The sequence below is a fragment of the Panthera tigris genome, chromosome D1 (assembly GCF_018350195.1).
Source record: "Panthera tigris isolate Pti1 chromosome D1, P.tigris_Pti1_mat1.1, whole genome shotgun sequence".
Classification (NCBI taxonomy): domain Eukaryota; kingdom Metazoa; phylum Chordata; class Mammalia; order Carnivora; family Felidae; genus Panthera; species Panthera tigris.
Window position 1 is genome coordinate 10,139,235 of NC_056669.1, and position 18,742 is coordinate 10,157,976.

General features: G+C 38.9%; 1 protein-coding gene across 1 annotated transcript in view; it reads left to right on the forward strand.

The window, feature by feature from the left end:
- The window catches only part of DLAT (dihydrolipoamide S-acetyltransferase), a 29,032-nt gene that overhangs the window by 2,863 nt on the left and 7,427 nt on the right, over positions 1-18,742 (forward strand). Inside the window, exons 5-10 of the mRNA XM_007074852.3 lie at positions 1,719-1,845; positions 3,603-3,790; positions 5,551-5,704; positions 13,134-13,201; positions 14,491-14,583; positions 14,938-15,045. Coding sequence (XP_007074914.1) covers positions 1,719-1,845; positions 3,603-3,790; positions 5,551-5,704; positions 13,134-13,201; positions 14,491-14,583; positions 14,938-15,045 — 738 coding nt within the window. The remainder of the gene's footprint in view (positions 1-1,718; positions 1,846-3,602; positions 3,791-5,550; positions 5,705-13,133; positions 13,202-14,490; positions 14,584-14,937; positions 15,046-18,742) is intronic.

The window sequence follows — 18,742 nt, forward strand, 5'->3', positions numbered from 1 at the left end:
ACTTTTTCATTTAGGTCAGCCAGTCTGATGTTTAGATTTTATTGGGGCGGAAGTCACTGTTGTAAGAACAGTTCTTTTGTTTATTTTTCCTGCAAAGGGTGAGAGTTTTACTTGTTCCTTACCAGTTTGGATGCCTTTTGTTTCTTTTTCTTGTTTGATTGCTTGTGGCTAGGACTTCCAGTACTATGTTGAATAAAAGTGAGAGTAGACATCCTTGTCTTCTTCTTGATCTTAGAAGGAAAGCTCTCAGTTTTTCACCATTGAAGGTGATATTAGCTATAGGTTTGTCATATATGGCCTTTACTATGTTGAGGTATGTTCCCTCTAAACCTACTTTGCTGAAGGTTTTTATCATGAATGGGTATTGTACTTCGTCATGTGCTTTTTCTGCATCTGTCAAAATGATCATATGGTTTTTATCCTTTTTGTTATTAATGTGATCTGTCACATTGATTTGTAAATATTGAATCATTCTTGCATCCCTGGAATAAATCTCTTTGATCGTGGTGAATGAATTTTTTTTGAATGTATTGTTGGATTCAGTTTGCTAATATTTTGTTAAGGAGTTTTGCATCTATGTTTATCAGATATTGGCTGTAGTGATTTTTTTTGGGTTTTTTTTGGGGGGGGGGTTTTGGTGTTTTTTGTTTTTGTTTGTTTTTTTTTTTTTGGTGGTTTAGGTATCAGGGTAGTGCTGGCCTTGTAGAATGAATTTGGAAGTTTTTCTTCCTCTTTTATTTTTTGGAATAGTTGAGCAGACTAGGTATTAACTCCTCTTTATTTTTTTCAAGTTTACTTATTTTGAGAATGAGAGCATGTGTGTGCACAAGCAGGCAAGGGGCAAGAGGGAGGGTGGGAGAGAGAGAGAGGGAGAGGGAATCCCAAGCAGGGTCCACACTGTCAGTGCAGAGCCCGAAATTGGGCTCGATCCCACGAACTGTGAGATCATGACCTGAGCTAAAATCAGGAGTCAGATGCTTAACCAACTAAGCCACCCAGGTGTCCTGGTATTAACTCTTCTTTAAATGTTTGGTAGAATTCATCTGTGAAGCCATCTGTGGACTTTTGTTTGTTGGGAGTTTTGGGTTCAGTTTCGGTGCTAGTGATTGGTCTGTTCAAGTTTTCAGTTTCTTCCCAGTTCAATTTTGGAAAGTTATATGTTTCTAGTAATTTATCCATTTCTTCTCAGTTATTCAATTTGTTGGTATATAATTTTTCATAATGTTCTTTTTTTTTTTATCTTGGTAAGGTATCCGGAAGTTTGGGAGAATGAAGTTTCCTCTGAGTAAAAGGATATATGCTCATACAGAGCACAGCAAAATTTTAATGAAATACTCTAGACCAAGGTCATTCTGTGGAAATGAAAAATTCTAGCTTAACCTATGTAATAAAAAAGAAGAAAAGATATTCTGTGTTTAGAGATGTAATTGAATTAATTTTGACTATCTAGGAAGAAATCTTTCATGTATACCCATTGCTTTTAACTTTGGAGGGGGAGGAATCAAAGTATGAGTGATAATGTAAAGCTTGAGATTTGAAGGATGATTTAACTGGTGGGGCATTGAGGCATTGAACTTTTACTTTAGGAAGGCATTAGACAGATGGGAATTTGGATCATCAGAGTCACTATCATTCCATAAAGCTCTTGAAGCTTGCTTGAGTGCCATTGTTTCCAAGTCTTCCTCGTATTAAGCAGTAATGTGTGTTTATTTCTGCAGGTGGTTCTTCCTGCCCTCTCTCCCACCATGACCATGGGCACAGTTCAGAGATGGGAAAAAAAAGTGGGTGAGAAGCTAAGTGAAGGAGATTTATTGGCAGAGATAGAGACTGACAAGGCCACTATAGGTGAGATTTCTTCAGCTCTTAATGGTTGAGGCACTGAGTTTTCCAATGAGGGAAGAGGATTGCCGTCCTATCCTATAATGAGTGAGTGATAACATGAAAAATTTTAATTTTGGGGATTCGTTTCCTGGAACAGAATATGTCATAACAGAAGTGTATGTAGTGGGATTTGTCAGTTCCACACCACACTCTAAATGAATCAAGGATATGTCAATTTAGACATTATTTTTAGGTTAGAGTTTGCTTCTTAACATTCTTATGTTGCTAAGAAGCTACATCAGAACCGCCATTCTCTAAACTGGGCAAGGGAAAAAAGAAGAAACATGAGAAAAGTACTTCTAAGGCAGGAAAATACCAAAGAATTTAAGATGACTGTGAGGAAAAACTAAAACCAGGGTTTGGATTGGTTTCATAGTTTGAGAACGACTGATAGAGTCATGATACCTGTTTGGGTATCATGTCACGTTTCCATGTATTCCCTTTCTGATTCATCGTTATGCCCAGAACAAAACCCACCTAGACAATTGTATATTTGTGATGATATTTACAGATAATTAGTAGATGAATCTATTTCCTGTCCAGTCCTCAAAGATGCAGTGGGAGATTCTGGGCATCCTCTGCAATGGTGGTTTTTAGATTGTATTCTTCCAACCCCCTGAGTCATTGATGGTACTTTGGGGCAAGGAGACTTCATGACAGGACTTTGTTGTGCCCTGCCCCTTTTCCCAACTTCCACCAGGGCAACCACTTTTTTATCCTTTTGTATATTGTATTCCTCCCAGAAGATTTTATTAGAAGAAAGGATTCTGTTTGTGAAAAAAGATATAAACAAACATCTTGGTAACAATAGATGAGCTTTGCATTTTAACTTGAATACCAGTATAGCTATGGAGATAGTATTCTAGAGACTCTAGGCACTGGAGAAGTATTACCTTGGTCCAACTCTATTGTGGCCCTGAAGTCTTTTTTTTTTTTTTTTAAATCTCTTATTGGATATTAATGCTTAACTGGAGAAGGGAAAGATTTGTCAAAGATGTGTTCATCAGGGAGAGGCACAACACAACAGAAAGCCCAGATCTGCAAGGCAAAAATTGTTCTCTGCGATGGCTTCTTTTAGTTTTACTTTTGAAACACTTCACATTGGAGTTCTTTCCAAGAGCAGTAGCTGAATAAAATGTTAAGTTGTAAATTCCTTAGAAACCCTAGTAATACCATATTCTTTACATTGGAATAGTTGAATACCCAATATAATCTCTTTGAAAAACTCCAAAGGTGCTTTTAGGGGCATAATTTATCCCACATCACTGTCAAACCTAGTAGTTCCCTTAATTTAACATCCATGTGGTTCTTATTTTTAGCAGTACAGCTGATGTCATACTGGTACAGTTGATGCCAGCTTGAGGTCTTATGGGTCTGTGTAGGGGCTTCCCTTAGAGATGTTTTTAGAAAAATATTCAGAATTAACTACTGTCTGTAATCTCTCATAGTGCACTAAACAGCTATTTATTTAGTATTTACTTTGTACCAGGTACTGTTTCTAGGTTCTTGGAAAATATTAATTCTTATAACGTCCCTGTGAGGTAAGTATTATCGTTACCCCATTTTGTAGTTGAAGGAGCTGTGACATAAAGAGGTAGAGTAGCTCACCAAAGGTTGGGTAGCTAGCTTGAAGGAGAAGAGCTTTTTACTTAAAACTGCTTTGAGTTTGGTGAGATAGTGGAGTTCCTTAAGTCCCATAATGGTTTTTCTTTCTATTCAAGGTTTTGAAGTACAGGAAGAGGGTTACCTGGCAAAAATCCTGATCCCTGAAGGCACAAGAGATGTCCCTCTAGGAACCCCACTCTGTATCATTGTAGAAAAAGAGGAAGATATACCAGCATTTGCTGACTATAGGCCAACTGAAGTAACTGATTTAAAACCACAAGCACCACCATCTCCTCCACCCCCGGTATGTATGCTTCTAGAATTGAGGAAACATTACCTTGTTCATCTCTAAATTAAGGGATTAGACTGGATAATATCCTAGGTTCCTTCCCACCCTAAGACTCTACGAATAAAGAAGGAGATAGTTAGGGGCACCTGGCTGGCTCAGTTGGAGGAGCGCATGACTTGATCTTGGGATTGTGAATCCAAGCCCCATGTTGGGTATAGAGATTACTTAAAAAAAAAAAAAAATCTGAAAAAGAAAAACAAAAAAAGATGGACATAGTGAGCATTTGTGGAGATCTACAGGTATGTGGCACTGCACTGCCCACCTAATAGTTGTTTGACCTGTGTCTGTTTCTTTTTTCCTACTGTCATGAGGTCTGCTGAGAACAAAGCTGAGATGACATGTTCTTTTTATGCTTTAGGTGTAGATGTGTATATGGAAGTTAATACTTCATTCCCCAGTTTCTGTAGAATTTATTATATATTGTTGACTCATGAACAACACAGGGACTGGGGCACAAACTGCGCCCTTGCAAATCCATGTATAACTTTGGATTCCCCCCAAATTTAACTGCTAAGCCTGCTATTGACCAGAAGCCTTAACCAACAGCGTAGACAGTCCATTAACATATATTTAGTATATTATATAGATTGTATGCTGTATTCTTAAAGCACACTAGAGAAAGAAGATGTTATTAAAATCATAAAGGAGACAAAACACATTTACAGTCCCATACCATAAAAATCCGTGTGTAAGTGTGCCTGTGTAGTTCAGACTCATGTCGTTGGAGGGTCAACTAATCTTTGTTACTGTCAGTACTCTTGGTATTTGCTTATGATAGTGGGTCAGGTTTCTGTTTATAATACATTAGAACCTTGATGTAGCATGGCTTGTTTTGCTTAGAATTTAGTCTTGTTGCTTATATGCTCTACATTATATACTATATATCTATTATGTACTTGTGTGAAGTCCAGGCATAGATAACATTATCACCAACCTTCTGTAGATGTTAGAATCATGTGAGTTTAGATTACGTACAATATTTTTGTCAAAGGAAACTTGATTTCTTACTGCCCTACGTTTGTGGGGAGCTGGCAAGTAGTAGTGCTGGTTTATTAAGATATTTTCAACATGGAACCTTCCAGCATAATTTATTACTTTGAAATGACGATAACTGAAAGCAAAAACCATGTTGGTCATGTAAGAAAATGAGAATAAGAGGGGCGCCTGGGTGGCTCAGTCGGTTAAGCGTCCGACTTCGGCTCAGGTCATGATCTCGCGGTCCGTGAGTTCGAGCCCCGCGTCGGGCTCTGTGCTGACAGCTCGGAGCCTGGAGCCTGTTTCAGATTCTGTATCTCCCTCTCTCTGACCCTCCCCCATTCATGCTCTGTCTCTCTCTGTCTCAAAAATAAAAAACAAAGGTTAAAAAAAAAATTTTTTTTTTAAATAAAAAAAAAAAAGAAAATGAGAATAAGAAGCAGCAAGAGAGTAACGTGAAGAAAGCCTATGAAGATATTATATACTGGATAACAGTATTAAATTTCCTGCCTCTCCATGTTATCACAAAGATAACTTGGTACTGTCTTTGACATAAAGTATTGTTGTTCCTCTTCATATTGTTATATTAAGTTGGTTAAGCAGGGGAAATGTGCATTATGATCTTTGAGAGAAAGATAAAAGTTACTTAATATATCTTGACTTCTTAATAAAATGTAAACTCCTTATCTTTCAGACCAGCCTTTGCAGTAGTGAATTAACAATCTAACTTTTTTCAAAAGGTGGCCCCTGTTCCTCCAACTCCCCAACCTGTAGCCCCTACACCTTCAGCCACCCGCCCTACTACTCCTGCTGGACCAAAGGGAAGGTTGTTCGTTAGTCCTCTTGCAAAGAAATTGGCAGCAGAGAAAGGGATTGACCTTACGCAGGTAAAAGGTAAGTCTGTCTCTGTGGAATAGGGTTGTAAAGATAAAACTCACTTGAGTTTCCTTCTTAAGACTAGCAAGTACAACTATACAGTCATCTTACATGGAACAGTAAGGAGAAGGATGAGAGAGTGAAATAATCTCCTTTGTTGCCACCACAGATAGGGAAACTTGTGCTGTATTCAGTCCATTTAGGATCTACCTATATAGTATAGATAGCCTTTTTCTTTCTCGGTTCTTGGGAACTACTTAATTGTTGGTGAAAGTATAATGTGCTTGTGCAGCAAAGTTGAATTTTATGACTTGACCTTGTATTAAGAAGTCTCTGTTAGTGAACAAAACCTAAACCTGGGGTGATTTGAAATGACTTTGAATAATAGAATTCATATAAAACTGAACTAAAGCTCCTTGAGGGCAAAGGGAAATGTCTTACTCCTATCTTTCTCTCCCCAAAGAGAAAGTATAGCTTAGTGGTAAGAGTATGGGGTCTTGAATCAGACCATCTGGGGTTTACTCCTGGCTCTATCATCTTCTGTGTAATATGGCTTTAGGTGAATTACTTGTGTATGTCTATAGATGAATTACTTAAACCATCTGCTCTTCCATCTGTAAAACTGAAATGATGTGTACGTTAAAACAGGCAAAGGGCTTAAGACAGTATCTAGAGGATAATAGGTACTCAACAAATGTTAGTTCTGTTCATATTAATATTATTGCCTGGCATTTAAATAAGTATCTTTGAGCTAAAATTAAATGTAAGGTAATTAGTGTACTTACTTGAACAAAGTGGAAATTACTAATCCTGAAGCCTGGTTTGATGGCTTCTGCTATGAGCTAGTCACTGAATTACCGCATTTAGCGCTTCTTTTCTTGAAATAAGAATTCTCATTCACCATTTTTTGGATAAGAAGATACTCTTTTTTTTTTTTTTTTTTAATTTTTATTTATTTTTGAAGGAAAGAGAGAGAGAGAGAGAGAGAGCATGAACAGGGGAGGGACAGAGAGAGAGGGAGACACAGAATTCAAGGCAGGCTCCAGGATCTGAGCTGTCAGCACTCAGCCCGACCGGTGCTCGAACTCACGGACTGTGAGATCATGACCTGAGCTGAAGTCAGACGCTTAACTAACTGAGCCACCCAGGTGCCCCAAGAAGATACTCTTAAGGGATCTCTCTTTATGTTAAGTAGTAAAGTTGCAATTTGAGTCTAGATACTGGTTATTTCCCCAGTTGTCTGGCTGTGGGCATTCAGTGCTGGTTATCACCTGTCTGCTGGCTTTTGTTTCATGCTTGGAAGCAAGCCAGTCCCCAAAGAATAAGAATAGAATGTTGTAAATTTTTTGGACCTCAGAGGATTTTTGTAATATTTTAAGATGCTTTTTTCCATCTTCATGTTGTTTCAATGGCATATGGCCACTTTTTTATGTTATTTGGGACTAGAATTAGCAAAGTAAGTTGGGATAGATTTTAAGGGGAGGAGGGGCTGAATTAATAATTATATCTGAAGAATTTAGACAAGTGAAGAAGGACCGTTTATGAGATACTTAGCAACATTGGCTGCCATACACAAGATGTGAGTGGGGAAATCCCCATGTTCTTATCAGGCAATTAGAGTTAGGTGATTCATTTACCAGTATTTAAAATTCATCGAGTGTTGTCTGTGCATCTAACACTTGTTCATAAGACAGACAAGATTTCAGTTTCAGATGCCTGTATTACCAACAATAAAGAGTTAAATGAACAGAAAGGGAGTGCAGCTTAGTAGTTAGGAGTATGGGCTTCAGAGCTGGAATGCTCAGGTTCGAATCCTGGCTCTGCTGTACTCTAGCTTTATGACCTTTTATGTTTCGGTTTCTTCATTTCTGTATAAAAATAATGGCTTACAGGTTTTGAGGATTAAGTTAACAAAGAGTTAATATCTCTATATGCTGCACATAGACAGCATATAGAGATATTAGCTGTAAAAATGAAAATAACCTGTTATTACATAAGATGAATGCCAAGAAAGAAACCAAGTGATACACTATTGAGTGACAAGCTGTGAGCCAACCATGTGAAGAACTGGGCACAGAGAGACCAGTAGTACACATCTGAAGTGGGAGAGAGCTTGGCACGTCTGAGGAACATAGAGGAGGCCAGTGTTCATGGAGCATAGTGAGCAGAGGGTTTAGTGGAAGGAGGTGAGGTTGGAAAGAAGTACAGGGGCGAGAAGCAGGAGCACTTTATGGGTCATTGTATAATGTGAATTTTATTAAAGCATAGTAGAAAGCCACTAAAGGATTAAAATAAGGACAGGTTTTTTGGTTCCTGTGTGTGTGTGTGTGTGTGTGTGTGTGTGTGTGTGTGTGTGTTTTAATTTTAGAGAGAGTGGAGCAGGACAGAGGGGCAGAGCGAGAAACAGAAAGAATCCTAAATAGGCTCCATGCTCAGCACAGAGCCTGACATGGGGCTCGATCCCACAACCTCAGAATCAAGTCCTGAGCTGAAATCAAGAATTGGGCACTCAACCAACTGAGCCACCCAGGCGCTCCAATAGGGAAGTATTTTTAAAAGATCATTTTAGCTGCTTTATGCAGATGGGTCAAGTGAAAGCCAAGGTCCCTGTTAAGAGGCTTTTGCTGGAGCTGACAGTGGTGACTTTTCCAGCATGGTGACAGTGAAAATGAAAAGAAATGGACAGCTTCAAGACACATTTTTGACAGAATCAACAGAACTTAGTCAAGGATGGTACATGGGGACTTGACAACAGTTACTTCAAAAGAAAGGTTTGGTGGAAGTCTGAGTAAGCCGAAAAGTAGAATATGGATGGAGAAGTGGAGATAGCTTTGTGGACAACTCATTTAAGAAGCTTCACTATGAAGGAAGGCATAGAAATAGGACGTAGCTTAGGAGAATATGGGCTCAAGAGAGGGCTTTTGAGAGTGATTGATAGTAGAAGAGGTCTAGTATGGAGTTTCTCAGCTGTGGCAGAGTTGACATTTTTGACCAGATAATTTTTGTTTGGGGGAGGGAGGTGTCTTGTGTTTTATAGGATGCTCAGTAACATCCTAGGCTTCTACGCACTATGTCATAGTAGCATCACCCACTTGTAACAACTGAAAACAACTTCAAACATTGCCACATGTCCCCCGGGGGGCAAAATTGTGTTGGTGAGAACTAGTGGTCTAATACAAAGGGATAAATAGATGGTGAGGAAAGGGCAGAATAATTTGGCAAGAAACAGTTTTTGAAAATGTAGGAAGGAAAGGATTGGCTTTTGATAGGAATTAAGAACATTCTGTGTTATTTTTATAGGAGAGAGGAGAATATGGGATGGATTTATAGGCTTGGTGGTGGAGGACGAGGAGAATGATTGCTGCAGTTTGATCAAGAAAGTCTGAAGTGAAGGTATCGGCTGGAGACTGAGTATGGGGAGGTTTGCAGTTAGAGAATTTGTTAGGTAGTATTCTCAGGGAAAGTGAATTCGAAGGAAATATAACTTAGTTTCTGGACAGTTTATGTGTCTATTTCAGGTTTGTGGCTCTGAATTTAGAGTATAATCAGTCACCTAAGTGTGTACTTTTTTTGTCTCCAACAGCGTTAAGCTACTCTGATGCTGGCACTGAGAAGGCAGACCTTTTTTTTCAAGTTTTTATTTAAATTCTAGTTAGTTAACATACACGATAAAGTTGGTTTCAGGTGTAGAACTTAATGATTATGTCACTTACGTATAATACTCGTGCTCACCCCAACAAGTGCTGTCCTTAATACTCATCTTGCATTTAGCCTATCCCATGGCCACCTCTCTCCATCAACCCACAGTTTGTTCTCTATAGTTAAGAGTCTCTTATGGTTTGCTTTCCTCTTTTTTTTCCCCTTCCTCTGTGTTCATCTGTTTTGTTTCTTAAATTCCACATATGAGTGAAATCATAAGGTATTCGTTTTTCTCTGACTTTTTCTGCTTATCAAAATGCACTGTAGCTCCATCCACGTTGTTGCAAATGGCAAGATTTCATTCTTTTTGATTGTTGAGTGATACACCATTTATGTATATACTATATCTTCATCAGTCGATGGACATTTGGACTCTTTCCATAGTTTGGCTATTGTCGGTAGCGCTGCTATAAACGTCAGAGGGCATGTGCCCCTTCGAATCAGTATTTTTGTATCCTTTGGGTAAATACCTAGTAGTACAATTGCTGGGTTATAGGGTAGTTCTATTTAACTTTTTCAGGAACCTCCATACTCCTCCAGAGTGGCTACACCAGTTTGCGTTCCCACCAACAGTGTAAGAGGGTTCCCCTTTCTCCACATCCTTGCCAACACCTGTTGTTTCTTTTGTTGTTAATTTTAGCTATTCTGACAGGTGTGAGGTGTTATCTCATTGTGGTTTTGATTTGTATTTTCTTAATGGTGAGTGATGTTGAGCATCGTCTCTGTTGGCCATCTGGATATCTTCCTTGGACAAACGTCGATTCATGTCTTCTGCCCTTTTCTTTTTTCTTTTTTTATTTTGAAAGAGAGAGAGCATGAGCCGGGGAAGGTCAGAGAGAGAAAGAGAGAGAGCGCATCCCAAGTAGGCTCCACACTGCCAGCACAGAGCCCAATGTGGGGCTTAAATCCACGAGCTGTGACATCGTGACTGGATCCGAAACCAAGAGTTGTACACTTAACTGACCGCGCCACCCAGGCTCCTCTCTTCTGCCCATTTCTTACCTGGATTATTTATTTTTTTGAGTGTTGAGTTTGATAACCTCTTTATAGATTTTGGATACTAACCCTTTATCAGATGTCATTGGCAGATGTCTTCTCCCATTCCATACTTGCCTTTTAGTTTTGTTGTTTCTTTTGTTGTGCAGAAGCTTTTTATCTTGATGAGGTCCTAGTAGTTCATATTTGCTTTTGTTTCCCTTGAGCCGGCAGACTTTTTAGATTTTGACCAGGGAGTGACTATAACCATGATCCACCCATTGGAACCTGGGTGAGGGAGTGTAGAGGATAGGGAGATGGTAGATGATGGGAGCGGTCAAGTCAGTGGAGTGGGGGGTCTTGGTGAGACTGAAGAAATTTTGCAGTAGGAAGGAATGGTCTAGAATAAGCAAGCTGAGAGGATCAGTGATTGCGTGGGGTTTTCTGACACCTCTCTGTCATCAAATGTATGTTTTTTTTCCACACCAACAATCCATTCTCTGCTACCATTTGGGTATCCAACACTTTAATCCTGTTCTGACACTATCCAGAGTTAGCATCGGGTCCCCCAGGCTTGAGGGCTCAGCCCCACTTCTGATGCCAGTTACAGGTCCCAGGGACCACCCATACTTCAGACCCACTGGCTATAAGTCAGGACTTCCCAAGACCCCACTTTAGGTATGAAAATTCACTAGAACGACTCACAGAACTCAGGAAAGCACTGTACTTACTGGTTTACTGTAAAGGATGTGCAGGGGCAGTCAGTAGAAGAGATGCATAGGACGAGGAGTGGTTTGTGGTGGGGGGGTGCAAAGCTTGCATGCCCTCGCTCGGAGGACTGCCCTCCTAGCACATTGATGTGTTCACCAACCCAGAAGCTCCAACTCTTGTTATTAAGAGTATTTATTTGGTAGAGAGTTCAGTAAGAAGGCATGTTTATTTAAATCCTTGGCTGTGAACTGTTGAACTCAACCTCTAGTCCCTCCCCCGCCCCCCCTTCTTGGAGGGACAAATGACTTAGCAAATATGACTACTTGTAATCATTTGGGGAGAAACTTTCTTTTTTACGTTTATTTTTATTTGTTTTGAGAGCGAGAGCGTATACATGCTCAGGGGAGGAGTGGAAGGAGAGAGAGTCCCAAGTAGGCTCTGTGCTGAAAGACACCACCCAGGTGTCCCAGACAGAAACTGTTTTAAAGCCTAAACCCTAGTGTCCAAGTTTGATGTGTCTCCCAGGTCCCCATGTTTGTTTTCTATTTCTTTGAGGCAAAGCACTTTCACATCACTATCCCATGTGATCTTCAGTGCTCACACATTCCTTTGAGCAGGGGCCGGCATTATAACCTGTGTCCTACAGATGAGACTAAAAAGACCAGCACAGAGGCTGTGTCTAATTTTTATCTGACACAGCCCTGCATTTTTCCTCCTAGCCCGGTGTTCTTCCCTTTATACCATATTGCTTTATGATGGCCTGTTGTGCCTCTGTAGGGAGATGGACAGAAACATTTAAAAGATTTCAGCTGACTCCTAATGTGAATTTCTTGAGGGTGGCTGAAGTCCAACCAAAGGTAGATGATTCTGTAGGTCTCCTCCTCTCAAGGGGCTGTGGTGTCCAGATCAGCCTTGGTGGTAATGGGAGGTTATGGGTTTTGTCTTTTATAAAAGAGGCGAATCTAATAGGGGTACTGCTACCTCTGTTCTAGAGCTCCGGGTGAGGATAAGCACAATCCTAGCCAACTCATTTTTCATAATGAAGGAAAGGAGTTGGGACGAACTGCGTACAACAAGAATCCTTTTAAAAGTCTGCCTTGGGGGAAGATGAATCAATTTGACCAAATTTTTTCTAGAAGTGGGCCAGTTTAAAAGGTATTTTAAATAACTAAATTCTGAATCTCCTTAGAATTAAGGTTCAGGAATCTGTTTGGGTCTAAAGTTAAAGCTGATTGGTTGTGGATGGGCGGAGGAAGGAAATTGAGTGAAAATAAAACTCAGCCTGTTGTGAGAGGATTTTAAAGATTTTTCCTCACGTGTGACATTGCACACACTTCACTCCCAGGCCTCTGACATAGGCCAGGTTAGAGCCTTGGCAGGTGTGACAGAGCTGTGAGTGATGGAGCCCACAGGAGAAAGAAACAATTATAGAGATAAGATCATTGCAGCTGAGAGTTATTCAAGCTATTTTGGGGTGAAAAAATTATCTGAAATAGTTGTCCTGTCGACTCTGTACAAAAGGAATTCTTTACGATCAAACGAATCTAGAACTCAAACGAGATCCATTTCAAGATTCAGAAAGGGTTTTTTTTTGAGCTGCCTAGGAGAAGAGGCAGCTAGACTTTGTTTTGGAGGTATAAATTGTATTCAGCATTAGCCATATGCCAGTATTTCCCAATTTAAAAGTAAAGGACATAAAAAAATGAAGAACAACTGATACAAAACTCTGAAAGAGAAATACTTAACAAAGAGCATTTGCTGCCACAGGGTTTCCGTAGTGTAGCGGTTATCACATTCGCCTAACGGAGCATTTGCTGTAGTAATTAAGAAAAGAATGGCTACAGCTCAAACAAGAGCACTCTGTGAATCAAAATTAATAATTGCATAAAAGCTGCTATTTTTTTTAGAGAGAACTTTAAGGTGCAGGAGTAGAGCAGTGACCACTTCAGAGGGTCTTTGGTAGAGAACCCTTAGGAACTTGCAGTTCAGGATCACAGTGTCGATATCCCAGAGGAACCAGTGGTGTGCTGTCACATGTGTGATATTTATGCGTCTCTTCCAGGGACGGGACCAGATGGCAGAATCATCAAGAAGGATATCGACTCTTTTGTGCCTACTAAAGCTGCTCCTGTGAGTTACATTTGGCTTTTTTTTTTTTGGCACTTTGTTCCTGCAAAATGTTTTGTCCAACCTGTTAGACCCTTTCATACATTATTTATGAATGAAATAGCTTGACCAGAATTGTGTTTTGCCTAATTTCACTGGCTAGCACTATATAGATATGAATGTGCTATCATTCAGCATACACAAGGAAAGATGAGGGGCGCCTGCCTGGGTGGCTCATTCGGTTGAGCGTCCAACTTCAGCTCAGGTATGATCTCACAGTTCACGAGTTCGAGCCCCGCGTCGGGCTCACTGCTTTCACTGCAGAGCCTGCTTCAGATCCTCTGTCCCCTTCTCACTCTGCTCCTCCCCTGATCATGTGCACTCTCTCTCAAAAATAAACAAACATTAAAAAGGAAAAAAAAGGAAAGATGATAATGCTACATTGACACTCATTCCAATTTTTTTTTTTCCAGTGGTACTGAATTTTTCCTAACAAACCCTCCTTCTCATTCAGGCCCTATTTTGATTTTTTTTTTTTTTTAACGTTTTATTTATTTTTGAGACAGAGCGAGCGAGCGTGGGGGAGGGGCAGAGAGAGATGGAAACAGAGTCTGAAGCAGGTCCAGACTCTGAGCTGTCAGCACAGAGCCCCACACGGGGCTCCAACCCACAAACCGTGAGATCATGACCTGAACTATAGTCGGATGCTTAACTGGCTGAGCTACCCAGGCATCCCTGACGGCTCTGTTTTTAAAAACATGCTTACAAGTTGGTTGAATAGAGTTTGAATTTTATGTGGTTAATTATTCCACACAGGGATTAAATCCACATAACCAATCAACTAATGTTTAGTTGGTTTAAATTGTTAAGATTATTAGCTAAAAGTAAGGAAAATGATTTAGTTATTTAGATGTTTGTTTTAAAATGAAAGATTTGTCATTGTTTTTTAACACTGTCCAGAAAAATAATTACCTTTTTTATGTTTATGTCTACTTCTTTCAGTTTAAGAATGCTTTGATTGCTTTTCTTGAAGGTAATTTTGCAGATACAAAATTATTTTGACAAACTAATCATTGAACAAAGAAAAATGATACTTAAGACATGATTACAGAATTCTAAGTATAAAAATTAAAATCAGAACTGTTGTGTAAGCACAGTACAAATAAGAGTCCCTTTTGCTCTCTTGGGATAGAAATAGCTATTTTCTCTAAGCCTTCTAATTTGTACTTTGCCATCTATAGAGTCACTGACTTGCCCCAGTTGTATATGCCAGGATTGAGTCAGTTACTAAGAGCTTTTTTACTTCCCCATAGGCTCCAGCAGCTGCTGTGCCTGCCCCGGGTCCAGGAGTGGCACCCGTTCCCACAGGTGTCTTCACAGATGTCCCAGTCAGCAACATTCGCCGAGTAAGAATATTACCCTAAATCTGCAACCAGCACCATAGGGGGCGTCTTTACCCTGATTGTTTAATTGCATTCATGGTTTGAAACACTAACAGAGACTTTTTTTAGTTGGGAATCATAGATGACTAGCTTAAGATGTTTGCTTTGGCCAATTAGATACTTGGGAAAAACAAACATTATATTGATTAAACACCACTAGAAGGGGCCCAGGTTACGGTGCAGTCCTCCATATTCCAGTTATAATGCTTGAGGTAAGCATTACCAGGGAGCTAGTAAAGGGGCAAACAGAGTCCTGAATTAGGTAATAAAGAAAAGAACCACTTAAGACAAGTGATGTTTTAATGTCTTTGATTCTAGGTTATTGCACAGCGGTTAATGCAGTCTAAGCAAACCATACCTCATTATTACCTTTCCATTGACGTAAATATGGGAGAAGTTTTGTTGGTACGGAAAGAACTTAATAAGGTAAAAGGTCTGGAAATTCCAACTCTGTAAATTCTAAAATGTTTGTATTTCCCCACTAAACGTATACATTTTTGCCCATATTTTTTGTTCCAATATGCCAGTTGATGTTGGAAAATGGTGTCTTCATAATTTTAACTTGCCGAGAGAATATCTTGGACAATTTTTATTTTCTAACCCTTGATTAAAGCTTATTATTTAAAGTTGATTTTGCCTTGGATCCATTGTAGCCTACCTCAGTCACTGTGATCCCATGAAGCTAGATAAGATAAGCTAGATAAGAGTATGTTTACTCTGTGTTTGTAGTTAAGTACCAATTACCTATTTAGTGTTCAGTATAAGGCACTTTTGGGAAGATAGAATAAGGTATAGTCCTTCTCCATGAGTTTCAGTTTATAATCTAATTGAGATAATGCATGTGAAAAACAGAGAAGGCAATTTTTATTAAAGTAAAAATACTTATTTGTACATCAATCTCTTTATGGTAATGTCCTTTGTCTGCTAAATTATGTTGTATGGGTTAAGTGTTCTAGGAATTCAGAGGAGGAACCCAGTAAAAGTAGTTGGTGAATTCACAGTGGTGTAAGAAAAACTTGGTTAAGCCATGTAGAGTAGTATGTGTTTGAATTGCAAAGAAGTTGTAGAAAGTTCATTCTAATGATGGAATACCATAGAGGTAAAATGCTTTTAAGAAAGGAAGTAAATATTGCAGATGTAGAAGAGAGACTACCTTTTTCTAGGGTGGGTATGCAGTTGTTGGTTTAGGGAAGACCTTGTTTACAAGCAGAACAATTTGGACTTGATGAATTAGACATGAAGAAACCAGTAATAGTGACATGATGATAGCAATATTTTAAGTAAGTTTAGTTGAAATAGATATATAGTGGCGTGCTTTAATGGCAGAGACTAGTTATGCTTGTCCTGTAAGCATGATAAGGGTCTGGACTAGACGGTTGCATTAAGAATGGAGTAGGAGAGGGATATGAAAGATGTTTTCAAAGAAGTGAAAAGTAAAAGCCAGTGGCACTGAGGGCATTAGAACAGCATTCAGCGCCTTACACAGGTTATCTGTAGCCTCTCTGACCTCCTACTGCTTTTCCTACTTGTTTACTCTGCTGCAAAAACAATGGTTGCCTTGCTGTTCCTTGACATTCCACCTGTGTACTCCTACTTGAGGCCCCTTGCACTTGCTGTTCCCTGTGCATGGAATATTCACCCCCTAGCATCTATCTGGCTTCCTCCTTTACCACCGTAAGGATCTGACTCAATATCACCTTCTCTAGTCTTTCCTGGTCACCTTATTCTAAAATTAAGGGAAGAGGATTGGGGTGAGTGGTCACTTCTCCCTCTAGTTCTTTTCCTCTATTTTTTTTCTTTATCATGTGACATTATTTTACATGCTGTATGTTTATTATCTATCCACCCCTTTAGATTGTAAGGTCCCCAGGGCACCTGGGTGGCCCAGTTGGTTAAGCATCTGACTTCAGCTTGGGTCACAAACTCTCAGTTTGACAGTTTGAGCCCCACATTGTGCTCTGTGCTATCAGTGCAGAGCCTGTTTTGGATCCTTTGTCCCCCTCTCTCTCTGCCCTTTTCCCTTTTGTGCATGTGCGTTCTCTCTCAAAAATAAGTAAACATGTAAAAAAAAAAAAAAAAAAAAGTAAGCCTCCGAGAGTAAAATTTTTACCCATTTTTTTCACTGCTTTATATCCAGGGCTTTAGAGCTATATGTCTGAACGGAGTACTCAAATATTAGATGCATGAAAGAATGAAGCAATGAAGCATTAACAGAGCTTTTTAACTGGCACAGAGGTTAAAGTTGATTGCTTACTTTCATTGTCAAAATGTTAAAGCTATTTTATAATTTATTTGAAAATCAGGCGTGAAAAATATATGTCCAATGTAATATTTTATTCATTTCTCTTAAACAGCTTTATTTGGATATAATGCACATATAATACCATTCACCCATATAAGGTTTATAATTCAGTGGCTTTTAGTATATTCAGAATTCTGTGACCATCACCACAATAAATTTTGGAGCCTTCTTATCACCCCAAAATGAAACCATTCTCTCCTTAGCCATAGCCCCCACCCCACCTCTCTCATCCTCCCCAACCCTAGACAACTTCTTACCTACTTCCCATCTTAGATTTGCCTGTTTTGGATATTTCCTATAGGGATAGGGACTTCATGGAATCGATAAATCAACTTGGGGAGTATTGCCTTCTTAACAGTGTTCCCACTCCATGAACAGGGGGTGTCTTTGCATTTATTTAGGTCTTTCATTTCTTTCAATCATGTTTATAATTTTTTGAGTGTAAGTTTTTGTACTTCTTTTGTTAAATTTGCTCCTATGTATTTTATTCTTTTTAATACTATTATAAATCTCGTGTTCATTGCTATTGTATAGAAATACCATTGATTTTTGTATATTGATCTTGTATCTTACAACCTTATTTTTTATTTAGTGTGTTCCTTAGGATTTTCTATATACAAGATCATGTCATCTGCAAACATAGTTGTACTTTTTCCTTTCCAATTTGGGTACCTTTTCTTGGGCAACTTCTCTGGCTGGCTTCTCTGGCTAGCAAAATGTTGACTGGAAGTGGTAAAGTGGATGTCTTTGTTTTGTTCTTGATCTTAAGGGGATGTAAGTCTTTTACCACTAAAGTATGATGATGATGACTATGAGCTTTTGTAGATCTGTTTTATCATCAGGTTGGGGAACTTCCTTTCTATTCCTAGTTTTTATGAAGTGGTGGTTGAATTTTGTCTGCTTTTTCTGTGTCTGTTGAGATGGTTGTGTGATTTTTGTCCTACATTCCATTAGGACATTATTAGATAAATTGATTTTCAGATGTTAAACCATCCTTGCATTCCTGGGACAAATCCCATTTGGTCATGGTGAATAATCCTTTTCTTGTATTGCTGGATTTGGTTTGCTAGAGTTATTTTGAGAGTTTTTGTTATCTATATTCATAAATTATACTTGTCTGTAGTTTTGTTTTTTCTGGGTTTTTTTTTTTTTTTTATTATATCTTCATGTGGTTTTGGTATTGGATTAATATTGACCTCTAGAATGAGTGGGGAAGTGTTCCCTATTTTGGAAGAGTTTGTGAAGAATTGATACTAATTCTTCTTTAAATGTCTGGCAGAATTCACCAGTTGGGGAAGCCATCTGGATCTAGGCTGTCTTACATGGGTAGTTTCTAAATTATCATTCAGTCTCTTTATTGTTAGCTCTAGATCTATTCAGAGGTTCTATTTCTTTTTGATTCAGTTTTGGTAGTTTGTGTCTTTCTAGGAATTTTTCTCAGAGTTAGCTAATTGTGGCATATAGGTGTTCATAGTATTACCAGTAATCTTTTTTATTTCTGTAGGACATATAGTAATGTCCTCTACTTCATTTCTGATTTTGGGAATTTGAGTCTTCTTTTTCTCTTTGTCAGTCTGGCTAAACGTTTATCATTTTGTTGATTTTTTCACAGAACCAACTTTTGGTTTTGTTGAGATAAGTGAAAAAGGCGGCCTTTTTAATATACCGTAACTTATGGGACACAGGTAAAGGAGTGCTTAGCGGGAAACTTATGGCTGAAAAGACCTACGTTAAAAAAGTTGAAACAACCAAATTTAGTTTCATTTCATCCTTTATACCTCAGGACATTTGTGTTTGCCCCTCTCACATCCCCTGCCAGGT